The 22,183-nt window shown below is 37.3% G+C and overlaps 1 protein-coding gene across 1 annotated transcript; it reads right to left on the bottom strand.

Annotated features, from left to right (window-relative positions):
* Positions 1-10,467: 10,467 nt before the first annotated feature.
* LOC142550154 (uncharacterized) lies at positions 10,468-13,411 on the bottom strand. The gene is made up of 3 exons (XM_075659391.1): positions 12,476-13,411; positions 11,781-12,295; positions 10,468-10,831 (listed from the first exon to the last, which is right to left on the bottom strand). The coding sequence occupies exons 1-3, from the start codon at positions 13,409-13,411 to the stop codon at positions 10,468-10,470; spliced, it is 1,815 nt and encodes a 604-aa protein (XP_075515506.1).
* Between the last annotated feature and the right edge of the window lie 8,772 nt (positions 13,412-22,183).

Here is a 22,183-nt window from a genome sequence, read left to right as displayed (position 1 = left end):
GCCTCGCGTATTTATCCTAAAAAGATAAAACTAAACGTCTACCTTTAAAATAAATAATCATGACTTAACAATTATAAAAATGAATTAAACACTTCATATATTTTATAAAAATTAATTTTTAATTTAAATAATAGCAATTATGCATGGCTTATACGTAATCTGATTTTCGGGTTCTACAACTTTCCCCCCCTTAAAAGAAATTTTGTCCCCGAAATTAAATCTTACCGAATAACTCGGGATATCGACCCTTCATCTCTGGCTAAGATTCTCACGTAGCTTCCTCATCCGAATGATTGAGCCATTTGACTTTCACTAGCTTGACCAGTTTGTTCCGAAGCTTTTTCTCCTGTCTGTCTAAAATTTGCACTGGTCTTTCCTCATACGACAAGTTCGGAGTGAGCTGTAACGGTTCAAAGTTCAAGACATGCGATGGATTTGCCATATACTTCCTCAACATGGAGACGTGAAACACGTTGTGTACTCCGGCCAGATTCGGCGGAAGAGCAACACGATAAGCTAACGTCCCAACTCTGTCGAGGATCTCAAATGGTCCAATGAATCTCGGACTGAGCTTTCCTTTCTTCCCGAACCGCATGACACCTTTCATCGGTGCTATCTTCACGAAAACATGGTCACCAACAGCAAACTCCGCATAACTCTTCTGTCTACTCTGAGCAGTCCTCATCCTATCACGGATCTTTACTACTATATCAGCAGTCGGCTGCACAATCTCCGGACCTAATTCTGATCTCTCCCCTACTTCATCCCAATGAATAGGCGATCTACACTTACGACCGTATAGCGCTTCATATGGGGCCATACCTATAGACGACTGAAAACTATTGTTATAGGTAAACTCCACCAATGGCAACTTTGATTCCCAACTCCCTGAGAATTCGAGAACACATGCACGGAGAAGATCCTCCAAAATCTGGATAACTCTCTCGGACCGACCATCTGTCTGTGGGTGAAAAGCTGTGCTAAACAACAACTTCGTACCCATAGCTGAATGTAGACTCTTCCAAAATGATGAAGTGAATCTAGGATCTCGGTCAGACACTATAGAAATGGGAAACCATGAAGTCTGACGATCTCCCGGATATACAACTTTTCATACTAAATCATGGAGAAAGTCGTCTTAACAGGCAAGAAGTGCGCTGATTTAGTAAGACGATCAACAATCACCCATATATCATTTGACCATCTGACTGACTTCGGCAAACCGACAATGAAGTCCATGGCAACATTCTCCTACTTCCACTCAGGAATAGGAAGAGGTTTGAGCATACCTGCTGGTCTCTGATTATCCGCTTTCACTAGCTGACACGTCAGACACTTGGATACAAAACGTCTGATATCCCTCTTCATTCCGGGCCACCAATATAATAATTGCAGATCTTTGTACATCTTCGTACTCCCTGGATGAATAGAGTACGGCAACAAATGGGCCTCAGCTAAACTATCTGATCGAATAGAATCACTGCTGGGAACCCACATTCTGTTTCGATATCTCACAATACCGTCTCTAACTGTATACAAGATTCTGCCCTTGGCCTCATCTCTCTGCCTCCACTTTGCCAACTGCTCGTCTGCTAACTATCCACTACGAATACGGTCTAGATAAGAAGACTGAATCGTCAAAGTAGATAGACGAGGAACTCTACCTCGAGGATATGTCTCTAGATCAAACCTCTGCATCTCAAACTGAAGAGGTCTCGGAATCACCAATTGAGCCATCACTGCAACTTTCCTGCTCAACGCATCGGCAACTACATTAGCTTTTCCATGATGATAGCTAATGTCACAGTCATAGCCCTTCACTAGCTCTAACCAACGCCTCTGCCGCATATTCAACTCTTTCTGTGTAAAGAAGTATTTGAGACTTTTGTGGTCGGTAAAGATCTGGCAATTCTCCCCGTACAAATAATGCCTCCAAATCTTCAATGCAAATACTACAGCTGCCAACTCTAGATCATGGGTAGGATAATTCTTCTCATGAATCTTCAACTGACGAGAAACATATGCTATCACCTTCCCATGCTGCTTCAATACTGCGCCTAACCCAAGTTTCAAAGCATCGGTATACAGAACAAAATCTCCGGGTCCTAAAGGCATGGCCAATACTGGCGCCGAAATAAGAGCTTGCTTCAGCGTATCGAAGCTCTTCTGAAACTCTTCGCTCCACACTTACTTAGCATTCTTCTTTGCCAATGATATGAGTGGAACTGCGATGGAGAAAAATCCCTGAATAAACTTTCGATAATATCCTACTAGCCCAAGGAAACTACGAATCTCTGATGCATTTTGCGGCACAACCCAATCTTTGACTGCTGCAACTGTCGCTGGGTCTACCTCAATACCACTGCTAGAAACGACGTGGCCTAAGAACGCCACTTTCTCTAACCAGAACTCGCACTTGCTGAACTTCGCGAATAGCTTGTGCTTTTGTAAGGTCTGCAATACGGTAGTTGTAATAGCCAAACTTGGTGTACGGCACGGTTTAAGTTTTCGTATGTTTATTTACTACTTGGTCAAGTTTAAGTATAGTTTGGATGTTCAGAGTTTCGATTTAGGATTTATAGTATGGTTGGTTATAGAAGATGTGTAGTGCTATTGTAGCGGCGTTACGATTAAATTCATTATAATTCGTATGTTGAGCCAATTGGTATGAGGACAATTGGAGTGATTAGATAAGACATAGAGGTGTAACTTTCTTATTTTGAGTTTTGTTCAAATCATTGTGGAAGGTAAGCCAAAAGAGCCCCGAAGTGTGTCATGCGTTTCGTCGTTCCTCTAGTGGCACATGTTGGGAGATTTAGCATAACTTTTTAATCAGACCTCCAAATGATCTGAAATTTGGAGAGATTCAAGGAAAGACATAAAACAACAGCTTTGTAGTTTACAACTCTTTCTAATTCGGAAAGCAAGAGGCGTTTCTGAAGCAATCTTTAGCGTGGCGGTGCGCAGAGCGGCGCCCGAGCGGTAATTTATGACCGCCCGAGCGCCACTACTTCTGGAACTTTGGGTTTTGGGCAGAATCGTCGGCGCCCGAGCGGTAATTTATGACCGCCCGAGTGCCCAGCACAGTATAAGCGTGCTTTGTCGATTTTTAGTGTGTTGGCTTCATTTCTCTCATTTTTTTTCTCTTCTTCTCGGTTCTTCATCTAGGGGAGACCTAGGGTTCTTAATTTCTTTCTTTTGTTCTCTTTGATTTTAGCTTCTTGTTGGTTGTTTGTGGTGAGAGCAAGGTTCTTGAGGGTTCAAAGAGCTAAGGTAAGCTTCTGGTTTAGTTTGTTTTTGATTATGGTGTTGGAGATGATATGGGTTTGGTGATGGTGTTAATTTTATGGGTTTATTGGTATTGTTGTTGGATTATTGAGATGTTGATGGTGTTATATATGATTTATTGTGTAGGTTGTGTACCAAGGGTTTATGTTGAAGGTGTTCTTGTTGGTTGTAAGTGGAATCTCATTCTTGTGCTCACATGATAGTATATGTATTGTGTTTCAATGGTTTTAACATGTTATTCCCTTCCATTTGATCCATATTAGATATTGAATTACTTGATTGTATATTTAAGACAATTGAATGTCTCAATTGTGAAAATGGAAATACAAGAGAAAAGAGTTTACAAAGTGTTTGATTAAATGCCCCAAAGAGAGTTTAAAATGATTTATGGATTGATAGATACATAGTCATAGATTGCATGCAATTAGTTGATCAACGACCATAGGCTTATATACCTCAGAGTTATCGATTTATATCGATGGGATATAGGTACAGAGACAGAGATACTATATAGATATCAATCCAACAGAGAAAAGAGAAATACCATCTTATTGTTATATTATTGCTATGTTATTCATGATTCAGAGTTGATGGTATTTAATGTTTTTTTTAAAGCCATGTTTTACAGAGTATGCTATGTACATTGCTATGTAAGAGTTCCACTTGCTGAGTTTTGCACTCATTTCAGTTATTCATGTGATGCAGATAAGAGCGACGAACCAGGACGTTGATTGAAGCCGGGGTCATATGCATATAGAGATGGAAGGAAGTGGAAGATTATTTTGTTATACATGATCAAAATGATATTTTGTATTTTGACGCAACACTTTTTGGATCATGTATATTCTTTTAATGGTATATATATTGGAAATGTATTTTGAATCCTTCCTCCCTTTAAAGAAAAATTTTAAATTCCGCTGTTATTTTATAAAATGGGTCAGAGGTGTCACAGTAGTAAAATATCTGCTGTGATCCTCTTGATTCTTTGAGTAGACGATATGTGAGGCCCGGGGCCGAAGAGGGTGGGGGGTGATCGCCGGTGCCATGAGGTTGCACGGACAATGAGCGGCTCCTAGCAGGCTTCTAGGTGGAGGGAACATAAATGAACCGATCCCACACGGAAATGAGAGGGATTCCGAGACTGTTCAATGTAATGGACTTTACAGTTGAAGAAGGCTTAAAAGATTTGATTGGTACTACTCATATCACAAATGTGCATCTTCTTTTCGGTAGCTCATAAGAACTCCAAAGTTAAGAGTGCTTGACTTGGGGCAATTTTAGGATTGGTGACCTCCTGGGAAGTTTCCTAGGGTGCGTGGGAGTGAGGATATAAGCACGCTGGAAAGACCCGTATTGATACAGTGAGGACAGTCGTCAAATCTGGGGATTTACAGTTGGTATCAGAGCCGACCTCTCTTAGTAAAGTGTGGTTCGGGGACGATCCAAGCGGAAGCTGGTGGGCATGTGAGGCCCGGGGCCGAAGAGGGCGGGAGGTGATCGCCGGTGCCATGAGGTTGTACGGACAATGAGCGGCTCCTAGCAGGCTTCTAGGTGGAGGGAACATGAATGAACCGATCCCACACGGGAATGAGAGGGATTCCGAGACTGTTCAATGTAATGGACTGTATAATTGAAGAAGGCTTAAAAGATTTGATTGGTACTACTCATGTCACGAAGGTGCATCTTCTTTTTCGGTAGCTCATCACATAAGAACTCCAAAGTTAAGCGTGCTTGACTTGGGGAAATTTTGGGATGGGTGACCTCTTGAGAAGTTTCCTAGGGTGCGTGTGAGTGAAGACATAAGCACGCTAGAAAGACCCGTCTTGATACAGTGAGGACAGTCTTCAAATCTGGGAGTTAGATGAGATGGGTTAAAAGGTACTTACGAAGCATAGAAACATGAAATACGTTGTGAACTCGATCCAAGTCTGGTGGTAATGCAAGACAATAGACTCGGTCTCCAATCTTATCTAGAATCTCAAATGGCCCAATGTATTGAGGACTTAACTTACCTTTCTTGCCAAATCGCATATCTCCCTTGAGAGAAGCTATCTTAATAAATACATGATCACCAACCTCGATTGCTAAAGGTCGTCGTCGAACATCGGCATAACTCTTCTGTCGAGACTGAGAGGTCCTCATTCTTTCTTGGATCAATGCCACAGCATCTGCTGTTTGTTGAACCAACTCCAGGCCCAAAAACTTCCTTTCACCTACCTCTTCCCAAAACAAAGGACATCTGCACTTTCTTCCATATAAAGCTTCATAAGGTGCCATGCCTATAGAAGACTTGTAGCTGTTATTATACGTGAAATCCACCAAAGGCAACTTGGAATCCCAACTTCTCAGGAAATCAATCGCACACGCCCTTAGCATATCTCCAAGAATTTGGATAACCCTTTCTGATTGACCGTCGCTTTGAGGATGGTAGTGAAAGGGGATCGATTAAGGTGCCCGAATTCGCAACGGAAGCTTCAAAATATTTTTCATGCAAGAAAAACAAGCACCTTAACCACTATAGTGTGTAGCAAATACAAAAACACGAAATTTCATACATAGAGTGTTTGATATTTTTACCTATCAATCAATAGGATTGATGTTATGGCTCCAACTAAGGTGTAAACACCTTAGCTCTTGATGGATGACAATCTACAAACCTCCTTCCTTCAAAATTAGGCCCACCACAAACTAGCTAGAATCCCTCTTATTTTGCACTAGAAAAATAAGAAGATTTTTCAAAGAAAAGAGTATGTATTCCACAACAATTTAAGAACAAAATTATGGAGAATATGCACTAGAAATTTCGGCCACTATTCATCTTAGGAGAGAAGGGGAAAGACTTTTCTTGGTTGTTGAAAAAGTGATAGAGGTGCATGAGCATGCCACTCAAATTTTTTAATGAAAAGTAATCCCCAACTCTTCACCTCCCTAGCATGTCTTTTAAGTGGGCTTGTAATATTTATAAAGCCCATGGACTTTATTTAAATGTCTCAAACACATTTGAGTTCATTTAAAACTTTACTTGATTTTACTCAAGCCCACTAGTTTAATAATTATTTTTAATTGAGCTCTACAAGGCCCAATGTTATTTAATTAATACAACACTTGAATTAATTTAATTATTTGGACACTACTAGGTCCACTAGTGTTTAATTAATTTAATTTAGTCCATAATAATGTTTATGAAAATCACAATTTTCAAATACATTATTTGTTTGGCCAAATTTTAACTTAGGAACACTTCCTCAAATTAAAAATTACATTCTCCTTATAGAAGTCATACTTCTATTTTATTTACGCTTATAAACTCCTTTATAAGCCGTTGAACACATTGAACTATTTTACTTCTCAACGGGATCTAGAAAGCTAGCACTTGTGTGGCCCTCAATAATTCATTGATACAACTAGCCGTGGGTTCACATCTCTATGTGATTCGGGCTAAACATATCCTTATACGAGCATACTCCAATTGCTCCATTCTTACTTATCAACTCCTTGATAATAAGAACGTCAGAACTCAAGTCTGATAGTACCCAACCAATCATGTTAAATGCCTAGCAGCATCGCTTACATGATTCCATAGATATCAAATGATAGTGTCTGCAAGAACCATTCAATTATGGTTAGCGTACAGTACGGTCCCTTCATCTCATATATCCCGACCGATTTGACAACCATTGGTATATCGAGAGTTGCCAATGAATCGATACTATGTGTCATGTCGTAGTTGCATCGATGGTGTAATCTAAGAAACCCCTTTCTTAATTACCACCATACTCTGATCAGAGGTTTCAAACTACATACACATGAGATCACATAGGATATCCATACCCGAAGGTAAGCGGTGAATCCCCGACTACAATGAATCGACTCCTATATGTTTCGACAAAAAACCCAACCTTGCCACCTGATGACCCCATGAGAGTCGGTAAACAAGTCAAAGTGCAATGCTAGCAAATAGAGTCTCAATGTTGTCCCGGGTCGTAAGGACTAATGGTGTACAACCATAAATTGTGGGGCCTTGGGTCCGACATCTAATATTAATGATTATAAATATAACAGACTCAAATACATAATGTGTAGTTCACAAATCACACCCAACCTTGCCACCTGATGACCCCATGAGAGTCGGTAAACAAGTCAAAATGCAATGCTAGCAAATAGAGTATCAATGTTATCCCGGGTCGTAAGGACTAATGGTGTACAACCATAAACTGTGGGGCCCTGCGTCCGACATCTAATATTAATGATTATAAATATAACAGACTCAAATACATAATGTGTGGTTCACAAATCCACAAAAACAACTTCAAAATAATTTAAATGTCTCAATTGTTTGAAATATAAGTTTCAACATGTCAAACCAAAGTAATCCTAACATCATAAAATAGCTCCTAAGACCCGAGAATCCCACTCTAACTCATATTTCCTCGCCTGGAGCTGGACTCTGGCATCCCAAGCCTCGTCTCACCTACCATCAAGCACATGAAAACAAGAGGTAGCCGACATGTCGGTGAGTATAAATCCAATATGATACAATCAACAACATATGAGATTTAAAATGACAAATAGTTCATTTAAATTCATAAAGATGCAATGTATGATCAGAAGCTGTGGGCTGTCAATAAATCTCAAGATCAAGTGAATCATCTGGTCATATGGTATCCAAGGAAAAAGAATCCCCCAGCAACATCCACCGACTCGTCCACTCGGGGTGGGTTGCTGTGTTCTACAATCCCAGGACTATGGTGAGCCTATAGAGAGTGTTCAGGCCATAGCAGCGACCTCCGCATAAACTATGCCAACTCTAATATAGCCCCATACGTCCAACAAATCAATAAATCAAGGCGACCTCCACCATATCAAATATGAATCTATAAGTGGCTCAATATGCAATGTAATGATGCATTTCAATCTCATCAAGTCAATATCATAATAAGCTCATCTGAAAAGATCAATCATCGACAAATCACAAGTAATTCATCAAGCCATCGAATTTTCAATTTAAAATAAAAATGATACTTTTACCTCGTATGTTACCGACCGTAACATACCTTTCAAATATTATCAACAAGAGATCAAAATATATGGTTGAGAAGTCTTGAACCTCTGAATTCTACTATAACTCAAGAACTTTGATCATCTATCAAAACAGAGTAGTTTCTGTTCAAAATTTATAATTAATTCAATATTACTTCAAATCAAGATCCGCAAATTAGATATTCAAGAAAACTCAAATCCCAACAATTGTGTAAAGAATGAATCCGTATCATGTCTTAACCGTAATATGCCATAAAAACATTCATTGAATCATTTTATCAAACACGTGGCGTGCGTGCTAAAGAGTTAGCTCATTTACTTTGCCCTTAGTTTCAATTCTATTTCTTTTCAAAATATCAATACATACATTATCAAATCACAAATAACAATAATAATTCCATCAATCATTATATTAACAACTTTACCTCCACACTCAAACCAAACAACCCATTGTTTTCCCTTCAATCACTAAACCAAGGAAATAAGCTTTCTTACCTTGCTTATAAACTCTCGAGGAGAAGAACTTCTAATATCAAAGCAAATATTAAGGCTTCAATTAAAGATTAATGTCTTGAAAGAAATTGGATTGAAGGAGAATGAAGAACCCTAGCTCTAAACAGATGAAAAGAAATGAGGATAAGAAGAAATGATACAAAAATCATTCCCCAATCTAATATATACCATCCAAACCTCAAAACACGTTTTTTAGTATGTTGTTGGGCGCCATGGCACGTGTTTTGGCGTAGGGGCGCGCACCATACTGCCCAACACCCAAAGTTTCAGCACCGGGTGCGCCATCGCGCGGGATCTTGCGCAGGGGCGCGCAATATTCTGCCAAAAACGCATTTTTAACTTCAGAATTTGCGAAAGTTGTCAACTAGAAAGTTGTAGCACTATGTCTGGGCTTGCATCTTCAATTAGCCTCATGTAATTTGGAGGTTTGAGTAAAAACTTATGCTCAATCTCCCAATATGTGTCATTGTAGGAACGACGATACGCACGACACACTTTGGGGTGCTTTTGGCTCGTCTTCCGTAATGATTTGACCAAAACTCAAAATAAGAAAGTTATAGCCTTATTTCTTATCTTTCTAATGAAAGTGGCCTCATATCAATTGGATCAATATACAAAACATTATGCTAAAAACCACAACTACTGCCACATTTTTCATACCGTTTCTGCACTTCCATTACCTATTTAGCTCAAATTCAACCTTTGATTCTACCCATCCATTATCTATTCAATTCTATAACATTCATTACCATTCATACCATAACGTAAAGCCATAAACCATCACAACTACTGCTGCAATTTTATTTTTTTCAAAATTCGGGCATTACATAAACTAGGACGTTTCCAATCGATAAGTGAGAACCACTTGGAAAGTTTTTTATGGAGGGTTGTTCAGTGCACTTCACCAGGAGCACGTATCTGCATGCTCGGACATCACAATGTCCCCTACCAATGAAACATGGTACTCACATCGCAGATACTAGTCTCGAACTCTAGCGGCCTATATCCTTCTTAGTGGCGGCTGAATCGACTAGGAACTGTTTAGAATATACAGTATTCCAAATATGAGTTTCATGATACTCATCATATGAGCATCTCATATTCTTTCTACTATTTGTATACTCAAGGACTTTATCTATGCAACTAACATGGGTATACAGATAAAGATGTGCCAAAACAATAATTTCAAATATTATTAAAATAAAGATTGTTTATACATAGAGTTTAATCATGAACCCTCGGCCAACACTTGACTCGATGGGCACCTACTCTAAAAGGTAGACGGTACTAAAAGCCAATTTCGTTCCCATGTCTCGATGTAAACTCTTCTAGAACTCATACGTAAACCAAGGATCACGATCTAAAACTATCCATACCGGTATCACATGAACTCTCACAATCTCTTGAATATACGCCTCAGCATATTGATTCATGAATAGGTCGTCTTGGCAGGAAGAAAATGAGTCAATCGATCCACGATCACCCAAATAGAATTGAAGTCCTTCTGCGTCCTTGGCAACCCAACAACAAAATCAATAGTTATGTGCTCCCACTTCCATTGCGATATCGGCAAGGATTGCAACAATCCTGCTGGTCTCTGGTGCTCAATCTTAACCTACTGACAGGTTAGACATTCACAAAAAATAACATGATATCTTTCTTCATACTTGGCCACCAGTAAAGACGTCGAAGATCTTGATACTTCTTGGTACTACCGGGATGTACAGAATATGGCGGTGTATGAGTTTCAAGAAGTACATCTTTTCGAATTTCATCACCCATAGGAACACATATCTTACCTCGAAAGACCAATAAACCATCACGATTCAACCCAAATTCAAAAACTCCTGTCAGATCACTTTTCCTCTTCAATTCTAATAACTGATTGTCCACCTTTTGTTCCTTAAAAATTCGATCAAATAAGGTTGAGTAGAAAACCAGTGCAGATAATCGAGCCACTGTACCTGGAGATACCAAAGTGATCTCATTCCTTTGCAAATCCAGCAACAAAGGTTTAGAAATCATAGATCCCAATAAAGAACTAGACTTGCGACTCAAAGCATCCGCAACCACATTAGCTTTACCAGGATGATAGCTAATGGTGCAATCATAGTCCTTCACAAGTTCCAACCATATCCGCTGCCACATATCCAATTCCTTCTGCGAAAAAAAATAACTCAAACTTTTGTGATCTGTAAAAATTTCACATTTCTCACCGTAGAGATAATGCCGCCAAATCTTTAAAAAAACACCACAGCCGCCAACTCCAAATCATGAGTGGGATAATTCTTCTCGTATTCCTTCAACTGATGAGAAGCATATGCTATCACTTTCCCACGCTGAATCAGTACGACAACTAACCCCTACTTTAAAGCATCTGTATATACAAAAAAATCTTCAGTACAACAAGGAAGTACTAATACAGAGGCATAAGTCAAATTATCTTTCAATGTTTGAAATGCTTATTGGCATTCTATGGTCCATTCAAACTTGGTAGTCTTTCGTGTCAAACTCGTCAATGGCAATGCGATCTTCAAAAAATCCACTATGAATCTTCTATAATATCCTGCCAAACCAAGAAAACTTCTTACCTCTTACACTGTCTTTGGAATGGACCATTGCTTAATGGCTTCAATCTTAAAAGGATCCAACGATATTCCTTCTTTCGAAACAATATGACCCAAAAATGCCACCTGCTCAAACCAAAACTCACATTTCTTCAACTTGTCATACAATTGCTTATCCCACAACAGCTGCAACACAATCCTCAAATGCTCACAATGAAGTTCTCGTATCTTTGAGTAGATCAAGATGTCGTCAATAAAAAAATGACAAAAGTATCCAAATACGGCTTAAAGACACGATTCATTAAATCCATGAAAACTGAAGGAGCATTGGTTAGTCCAAAAGACATCACCAAAAATTTATAATGACCATACCTCGTTCTAAAAGCAGTCTTTGGTATGTCCTCATTTTTCCCCTTCAATTGATGATATCCGGACCGAAGATCAATTTTCGAAAACACGGTGGCTCCTTGAAATTGATCAAAAAGATCATCGATACGTGGCAAAGGATATTTTTTCTTAATAGTTACCTTGTTGAGTTCTTGATAATCAATGCATAATCTCAACGATCCATCCTTCTTTTTCACGAATAAAACCGGAGCTCCCCATGGCGATGAACTAGGCCGGATAAAACCATGATCTAATAGCTCCTGTAATTGGGTCTTCAATTCTTTCATCTCAGTCGGAGCAATTATGTACGGATCCTTAGATATTGGAGCTGTACTTGGAATTAGATCAATAACAAACTCCACCTCTCGATCAGGTGGTAATGCAGGCACATCATCTGCAAATACATCAGGATAATCTTGAACCACATCAATATTCTGTAATTGCATATTACTTTCCTTGCGCACATCCAACACTGAAGCTAGAAAACCAATACAACCTTTCTGCAAAAATTTAGTATCTTGTAGATAAGAAATAATAGGAATACTCATCGAAGAGCCTAAACTAACGAATACATCATTCTCATGTTCATCGACTAAAAAATTCACTGTCTTGCCCCCACAGTCAATCACCGCATGATAAGCAGATAACTAATCCATACCCAATATAACATCAAATGCTACCATCGGAATAACAATAAGATCAGCAAACAATAATCTCGTACTCATTTGAACAAGACAGGCTTTAATGATACTAGTAGGACAAATTTCATCTCTAGAGGGCAACACAATATTGAAGTGTAATAGCATAATAGTAGGTTCAACAGACAAATAATGCATGAACACTTCATACATAAAAGAGTGTGTCGCACCAGTATCAATTAATGTAAGTGCTTTCTTGTCGAAGATTAAAATATTACCTGATATCACTGAAGAATCAGGATTAGCACTTTCTTTGGTCATTGCAAAAATCCTTCCTTGAACTCTTCCTTGATTCGAAGAAAGAGGACACTTCTGTGTTGTGTGCCCCATTTCCTTCCATCTAAAGCATCGACCACTACCAACCAAACATTCACCTTTGTGTGGCTTTCCACACTTAGGACACACAGGTCTCTCCGTATCTGACGAAGGCAAAGAAGGCTTATTGCGTTGCTCCATCTTTCCTTTTCCTTTGTGGAAACCTCGCACATTAGTACTTGTTCCATGCCCTCTAGCTTGAAAAGCTTCCTGCCTTAACTGTCGTTCCTTCTCAATCTCTTGTTCATCATGCTCGGCAAGTAAGGCTCTCTCAACAATGTCTTGGTAGGCGATCACCTTTGACATATGAACATCTCTTCGAATCTCTGACTTCAAACCACGAAGGAAGTGTTCTCCCTTATCTTTGTCGTTTTCAGCAATAAAAGGAAAAAAAATGCATCCTTCTTCGAACTTCAAAATATACTCAGCAACATACATAGTATCATGGCTCAATTCAAGAAATTCCTTCACCTTCTTAGCCTTGACATCTCCTGAAAAATATTTGGTGTAGAATAATTCTTTGAATTCGTCCCACTTTAATTCTCTAACATTAACCGTGACCTTGGTGGCTTCCCAATAGATACGAGCAGCTTTGACCAACATAAACACAGCACAACTTACCTTATCTTGGTCAGTAAACTTCACGTAATTGAATATGACCTCCAATTATTTGATCCAATCCAGAGCCACTAATGGATCAGGGCCACCAATAAAATCAGGAGGGTTCATACGTCTGAAATGATCATATGCACCATCATCAGAACTTTCAGTTGTGCCTTGGCCTCTTCCACGACCACGAACCTGGGTCGAGGTGTGCATGCTCAATAGTTGTTGAATTTGTTCACTATGAACCTTTGCTTGTTCTTGCAATAACTTACTGAATTCATTAACAACCCTGGTAGTCTTATCAGTAGGAGGGGTCCTATCATCCCCTTCAATACTCTTTCTCTTGGGAGGCATATCCTACACAAAAGCTCACTTTAACACATATAGGAAAAATGATACATCAATGGCAATGAAATAGAATCAACTCTCAATGTTAAAATCAATAGATGCACGATCGAAAACATACCGGATTGTCTTAGGTAGAAGAAGTCATATATTGTCCGAAGAACTTTCGCTCTGATACCAACTGAAACAACCCACTCCAATGAAACTTAAATTTAAAGAAATCACATACGCAGAAGCCTTAACATTTCAAAGTATAACATAAAAAATTAACATGCATAGGAATAAAAACTTGATTAAATCTTACCATAGCCATTTTTCAAATTTAAACATTAAACCATCATTCAATATCATTAACAAAATATAAAATTCTTTTCCCAAAATATGCATACTTAAACAAACATAACTATCCCATATCCAACCCATCAAATACGATTTTACATGCCAAAAGTTTTCCTTCCTCATGCCATATGACTTCTTCTATCTTGGACAATCCCTTTCAAGCTTTCTTCTCACCTGCATCACATGATGTTAACTGGAATGAGATAAAACTCAATAGTAAGAAGCTGTACATAAGAAGTACAATGTCTTGGCTTGAAACATGGCTATAGCAATGGTAATGGACAATGAATAATGCCATCTTCAATGAAAAATAGATAACAAGCAATATAGATGGTATTTCATGGCATGAATTAAAAGAAAAGAAATGATAATTCTGTGACCTGTGACCTGTGGAGAGTATCTCTTTGATATAAATGTATATCAAAACGGTGAGAGATACTCATAATCATGAAATTGGCCGATGACATGCATAGATTAAATATCATTTCCTTGGCTTTTTGATTATGAGAAATTTCATTGAGGCAATTTAGCAAATACCAGGTAGGCAACAATGGAATACTAGCTCTTTATCAATGAATTCAATGGTATTCTTGGATCAATGAACAAATAACAATACATATATCAACAATATATTAATGGAAGGAGCTAGACATCAATATACATGGCTTATATACGTATATATCATGTGAGCACTTGAAATGGAAAGCTTCTACTTACAACCCACAAGCACTATGATGGCCATGATGATCTTGAATGAATCCTACAACAATAATCACAATAATAACTGTAAATCATCACCAATAATCAAATGAATCAACCAAGCCATCAATTACCTTTAACTTCTCAAACCCTTAAAACAAAAAAGAGAAAGTCCCTTACCTTGAAGCTTGAGAGAATGAAAGGAAAAGCTAAAGAAATCCACTAAATCCTTAAACTTGGAGTGTAGGAATGGAGGAGAGAAAATTTTGAGGGAAAAAGAGCAAAATCGATTTTCTATTCTACCCATTCATTCCCATAATCATCACCAACTATGAATATAATACGAAACCAATAACCATAAACAATGACCATCTAATAACCATTCCAATAAACATATTTCCTAAACACCCAACCAAAAATAATATTATAAACAAAAAAATGCTAAAAGGTTGGGATATTACATTAATACTATATAAATTATTGTTAAGATGATAAACATGGTTAGGAAGTATATGATTTAAAAACTTTGTGGTTGTTCTACATAAAGTTCTTTCTGTAAATAACCATTCAGGAATGCACTCTTCACATCAATTTGATATACTTTGAAGTTCTTGAAGGATGCGTATGCAAGAAACATTCTGATTGCTTTCATTTGAGCTACTGGAGCATACGTTTCGTTATAATCTATTCCTTCTTCTTGACTATAGCCATATGTGACTAGCCTTGATTTGTTGCATACAAATGAATCATCTTAGTTCAGTTTGTTCATGTACACCTATTTTTTACATACAATAGATTTTGAAAGATGTCTTGGAACTAAAGTATAGATATTGTTATGGGTGAATTGATTTAGATCTTCTATCATAGCAATTATCCAACTGGGATCAGCTAGAACTTCATCAGTTTTCTTTTGTTGTAATTGAGATATAAAAGCAGAGTGTGTTTTATAGTCTTTAACGAATCATATGGGTTACCTATTACAAAATCATGAGGATGATTTTTGCTCTATCTGTAGCTTGGATCTGTCAAACTTCTTTGTGCAACTGGTCAAGTTTGTAACTGATCAGATCTTCTGATTTAGTTTGAATGACTTCAGTTTGTGTTTGAATATTATCTTGGTGTACTTCAAACTGATCATCAGGAATTGCATCCTGTCTAACTGGTTGATTTACCACTTTGTGTTCTCGTGTTTGAAGGAAATTTCTGACAGCGTGAGTTTCATCTTCACAGTCATCCTCCAAACCGATATATTTTAAGTGGTTTGTTAGTTCAACTAGATCAATTGGCTTATCAGTTAGTTCAATTTCATCAAAAACAACATGTATTTATTTTTCAAAATTGAGTACGCTTATTAAATATTTTATAAGCTTTACTAACTGATGAATTACCAAGAAATAATCATTCATCTGATTTAACATCAAAGATATTTAAGTGTTTTTTACCATTATTATTAATAAAACACTTACACCCAAATATTTTGAAGTGTGAAACCACACTCTTGTTTCCATGCCATATCTCATAGTGTGGTTTCAAATTATTTTTATTAATCATCGATGTGTTCTAAGTGTAACATGTTGTGTTAACTGCTTCTGCAAAAAATCTTTGAGAAATAATAGAATCAGCTAGCATAGTCCTTGCTACTTCCTTAAGAGTCTGATTTCTACGTTTAGCTACACAATTCTGCTGTGGTGTTCTTGTAGCTAAAAACTCATGTCTGATTCCAAGATTTCAAGAAATTGAGATAGAGCTTGATTGACAAATTAAGTTCTCCGATCGGATCTTATTCTAACAATCTCAACTGATTTCTCATTTAAAATTCTTCTAAATTTTTTTTATCAGTTGTGAATTAACTTTATCTTGATGGAGTATAGATGATTTGATCTTCTAAAATACTCTATTAATTTCTTCATCTTTAACAGTGATAATGGAGTCGAAATTTATTGCAACAACATTCAAGAGAAATGCGAGAGTTTGGGCTGCCATTTGAATTTTGATTTTTCTGTGAAGAAGGAAAGGAGATGCAAGTGTTTTGATATGAAGATTTGAGAGTTAAGAAATTTTAGAAATTGTACAATGAAATATGAGAAAAGATGCTTCAAAATATGTTTTGTGACTTCTCATATTTCGGGCAGGTTTTAGTCCATGAGCATTTTGACCATAAATTAAAGTATTTCAACTGTTTTCATTTATTTGAGAAACTAAAATCAGGTAGTTACACAAAAACGAAATTAGATTTAAAATTTGTATAGTTTTAAAATAACGAACCTCAATCAGTCAAAATTTTCATTATAGAACAGAATCAAATTAAAGTTAGTCAACCTATTTGATAAGATCAGTTGAATCGAGTACTGACTGATCTGTTTAAAATTGATTCAGTTCAGTTCATGAAAAAATGACATATGTCTTATAAATTAAGTTACTAAAATTCAAAATTCCCCCTAAATTAAACATTAAGATAAATCAATAAGCCCTAAAATATCTCTAAAATATGAAAACTTAGTATCAGGTAAAGGATTAGTGAAGATACCCGCTGCTAGCTGTTCAGTCGATATGTATTCCAGCCTAATGTCCTTTATAGCATTATCTCTGATGAAGTGATGTCTGACATCAATATGCTTGATTCTGGAATGAATAACTGGATTGTATGTAACCTCAATTGAGCTAGTGCTATCAAAAAATATTGGCGATTCTTTAGCAATAATTCCATAGTCTTTCAGTTGTTGTTTAATCTAGACCAGTTGAACTTAGAAACTTCCAACGGCTTGGTTTTCAGTTTCAGTTGTGAAAGTGGCAATGGATGCTTGCTTCTTTCTAAACCATGAGATCTGCCTGTCTTCAAGAAACTTACATGATTGTATTTTGGCGATTTAGCTTACATCCCGCATAATCTGGATCTGATTATCCAACTAAATTGAAAGAAGAATCTTTACCATACCACAAACCCACATTTTACGTGGTTTTAAGATATTTCAATATGCATTTAGCATCTAAAAAATTCGATTGTTTAGGGTCAACTTGAAATCTAACACAAAAACATAAAACAAAAATAATATCGGGACGACTAGATGTTAGGTACAATAATTGACCTATTAACTCTACACAAACCTCTGTAGAGTGTCATCTCAACTGATATTCATCCTTCATCTTTATCTAGCTTAATCGATGAACTAATTGTAGTGGATGCAGCTGAACATGTTTCCATGCAAAATTTCTTGAGCAGTTCCTTCGTATATTTGGTCTAACTGATACAGTTACTAATTTTCAGTTGCTTAACTCGCTGCTCGAGAAAGGACGTCAGTTCACCCATCATACTAATCTCAAATTTGTCCTGCATTAATTTATCAAATTTTTCGCATAGTTTGGGGTTAGTTGACCCAAAAATAATATCATCAAAGTAAATATGAAGAAGTAGGGTATGATCTTTCTTCGAGAATTTGAACAATGTCTTGCCAACTATTCCTACAATGAAATTATGATCAATTAGAAATCTTGATAAGGTCTCACACCGAGCTCTAGGAGCTTGTTTAAGACTATATAAAGTATTGTTAAGATGATAAACATAGTTAGAAAGTATATGATTTACAAAACTTGGTGGTTGTTCTACATAAAGTTCATCATGTAACTAACCATTGAGGAATGCGCTCTTCACATTCATTTGATATACTTTGAAGTTCTTGAAGGATGCGTAGGCAAGGAATATTCTGATTACTTTCAATTGAGCTACTGGAGCTTACGTTTCATCAAAATCTATTCATTCTTCTTGACTATAGCCATGTGTGACGAGCCTTGATTTGTTGCATACAACTGAACCATATTCGTTCAGTTTGTTCATGTACATCCATTTTGTACATATAATAGATTTTGAAAGATGTCTTGGAACTAAATTACAGATATTGTTATGAGTAAATTGATTTAGATCTTCTTGCATAGCAATTAACCAACTGGGATAATTTAGAACTTTATCAGTCTTCTTTGGTTTTAATTGAGATATATAATCAGAGTGTTTTTTTTATAGTCTTTATGGAATCATATAGGTTACCTATTACCGAATAATGACGATGATTTTTGCCATATCTGTAGATTGGATCTGTCAAACTTCTTTGCACAACTAGTCCAGTTTGTAACTCATCAGATCTTCTGCTTCAGTTGGAATGACTTCCGTTTGTGTTTGAATATTATCTTGGTGTACTTCAAACTGATTATCAAGAAATGCATCTTGTACAACTGATTGATTTACCACTTCGGGTTCTCCTGTTTGAAGGAAAATTCTGACAGCGTGAGTTTCATCTTCGTATTCATCCTGAAAACCGATATTTGTTGTGAGGCCCGGGGCCGAAGAGGGCGGGGGGTGATCGCCGGTGCCATCAGTTGCACGGACAATGAGCGGCTCCTGGCAGGCTTCTAGGTGAAGGGAACATGAATGAACCGAACCCACACGGGAATGAGAGGGATTCCGAGACTGTTCAATGTAATGGACTGTACAGTTGAAGAAGGCTTAAAAGATTTGATTTGTACTACTCATATCACGAAGGTGCATCTTCTTTTCGGTAGCTCATCACATAAGAACTCCAAAGTTAAGCGTGTTTGACTTGGGGCAAATTTTGGGATGGGTGACCTCCTGGGAAGTTTCCCAGGGTGCGTGTGAGTGAGGACATAAGCACGCTGGAAAGACTCGTCTTGATACAGTGAGGACAGTCGTCGAATCTGGGGCGTTACAAGTGGTATCAGAGCCGACCTCTCTTAGTACGGTGTGGTTTGGGGACAAACCAAGCGGAAGCTGGTGGGCATGTGAGGCCCGGGACCGAAGAGGGCGGGGGATGATCGCCGGTGCCATCAGTTGCACGGACAATGAGCGGTTCCTGGCAGGCTTCTAGGTTAAGGGAACATGAATGAACCGAACCCACACGGGAATGAGAGGGATTCCGAGACTGTTCAATGTAATGGACTGTACAGTTGAAGAGGGCTTAAAAGATTTGATTTGTACTACTCATATCACGAAGGTGCATCTTCTTTTCGGTAGCTCATCACATAAGAACTCCAAAGTTAAGCGTGCTTGACTTGGGGCAATTTTGGGATGGGTGACCTCCTCGGAAGTTTCCCAGGGTGCGTGTTAGTGAGGACATAAGCACGCTGGAAAGACTCGTCTTGATACAGTGAGGACAGTTGTCGAATCTGGGGCGTTACAATTGTTAAGAAATTTTTTAGTTCAACTAGATCAATTGGCTTGTACTTTAGTTCAATTTCATTAAAAACAACATATATTGATCTTTCAACATTGAGTATTCTTATTAAATATTCTATAAGCTTTACTAACTGATGAATTACCAAGAAATAATCATTCGTCTGATTTAACATTAAAGACAGTTAAGTGGTTTTTACCATTAATATGAATAAAACACTTACACCCAAATATTTTTAAGTGTGAAACCACACTCTTGTTTCCATTCCATATCTCATATTGTGTTTTCGAATTATTCTTGTTAATCAACGATGTGTTCTGACTGTAACATGTTGTGTTAACTGTTTCTGCCCAAAACCTTTGAGAAATACCCGAATCAGCTAGCATAGTCCTTGCTACCTCCTTAAGAGTCTGATTTCTGCGTTCAGCTACACAATTTTGTTGTGGTGTTCTTGCAGCTGAAAACTCATGTATTATCCAAGACTTCAAAAAATTGAGATAGAGTGTGATCGACAAATTCAGTTCTCCGATCGGATCTTATTCTAACAATCCCAACTGATTTCTCATTTAAATTCTTCTGAATAGTTTTATCAGTTGTGAAGTTGTTTGATCTTTGGATTTTAGAAAGATTGTCCAAGTAAATCTGGAGAAGTCATCAACAATCACTAATGTATATTTCATTTTCCTTTGTTCATGACTGCTATTGGACCAAACATGTCCATATGTATCAATTTTATGCATCGGGTAGAAGATGTACTTCCTTTGTTTCAAAATGTGATTTAACTTGCTTCCCAAATTGACAAGCTGAACAAATTTTTTCTTTTGAAAACTCAATTTTTGGCAGATCAGTTATCAATTTGTAGTTACTCAGTTGTGCAATGGCTTTGAAATTTAGGTGGTTCAACCTTTTATTGCATAACCAATTCTTAGATTTATTTGAAACTACAAAGCATGGTTGTTCATTGGGTTGATTACAACAACTCACTTTATACGTGTTGCCACATCTATTGTCTGCCATAATGATGTCACCGGTTGTATTCTTAATAGTACAAACATATTGACTAAATTCAACTGTATGATTATGATCACATAATTGACTGATGCTCATCAAATTACATTTCAAATTGTCAACAAGTAAGAAATCATCAATAATAATAGTACTATGGATAAGCTTAACATTACCCACGGTTCTACATTGAGAGGCATCTCCAAAATTGATTTTGGGACCTGAGTATTTGACAAGTTGTAATATTAATTTTGCGTCTCCAAACATGTGTCTTGAACATCCACTGTCCAAATACTAGACTGAGTCTCTAGTCAGCTTTCTTGTACTCTGCATTCACAATAATAAATAAATTTGGTACTTACTAAACTGATTAGTCCTTTAGGAACACAGACTTGGATCAGTTGAACTGACTTTTTAGTCGTTGTGTTCCAAATAGATTTACCTAGTTTGTGTGTGATATGTGTGTTGTGTGCAGATTATACAATAGGTGTTTAAGCTCTGTTCTCCTTGTTGTTCATTCGATATCGTTTTTGAATAGGCTTGCAATTATGATAAAGACTATAATAACGAGTTACAAAGTTTTGTTTGGGATAACTCGACCTCTTAGGTGACCAGATGTATGAATCAGTTGAACTCTTAGGATTATATCTAATCCCATGCCTTTTATCCTTGTTCATATTTTCAATTAGCTGTTCAACCGGCTTACTAGGCTCAATTTGTTTATGTACCATATCTGATTTAACAATGTTAATTTATTTCCCTTTGCACATTTTCAGTATTGTCTTAGTACCGCTTGTTGAGGGTTCATCTTGGCCGTTAAAGCCTAAACAAGTTTGTCCCCAACTGATTTCTGTAAACCTTGCATTTCAGTCAACGTGACTGATGACATGTTCCAAACTTGAATGAGATGAGTTAGCCTAGAGTTATCGTACTTCAAATGCTGAATCAAGGATTTGTTCTCATCCCTTTCCGCTACCAGCTTAGAAATCTCCTCTTTGATATTAGACCTTTCAACTGATTGTGAACAATCAATTTCAATTTTCTCATTGGTAGGATACGTTTGCTTAGCACTTTGTTCAGATCTTTTGATTCTTGCATGGTCTTTGTCTTGACATTCCACTCTTTGATAATACAAGCATCACTGTCATTGAAATTTGTTTATTTAAATATATTTTTCCCAATGCATTCATTTCATTGACAA

This window comes from Primulina tabacum, chromosome 6 (genome assembly GCF_025594145.1).
Source record: "Primulina tabacum isolate GXHZ01 chromosome 6, ASM2559414v2, whole genome shotgun sequence".
NCBI lineage: Eukaryota > Viridiplantae > Streptophyta > Magnoliopsida > Lamiales > Gesneriaceae > Primulina > Primulina tabacum.
This window is presented reverse-complemented; position numbering and strand designations above follow the sequence as displayed.

What these genes read in the sequence shown, in the direction of transcription:
- LOC142550154 (XM_075659391.1), bottom strand. Translation starts at nt 13,411, where the DNA reads ATGTTGGTCAAAGCTGCTCGTATCTATTGGGAAGCCACCAAGGTCACG. An exon ending in ATCTTATTGTTATTCCGATG is followed by an intron (nt 12,296 to 12,475) that starts GTAGCATTTGAT and finishes AAATTTTTGCAG; the next exon opens with AAAGGTTGTATTGGTTTTCT. An exon ending in AAGACTGCTTTTAGAACGAG is followed by an intron (nt 10,832 to 11,780) that starts GTATGGTCATTA and finishes GGATTTGCAAAG; the next exon opens with GAATGAGATCACTTTGGTAT.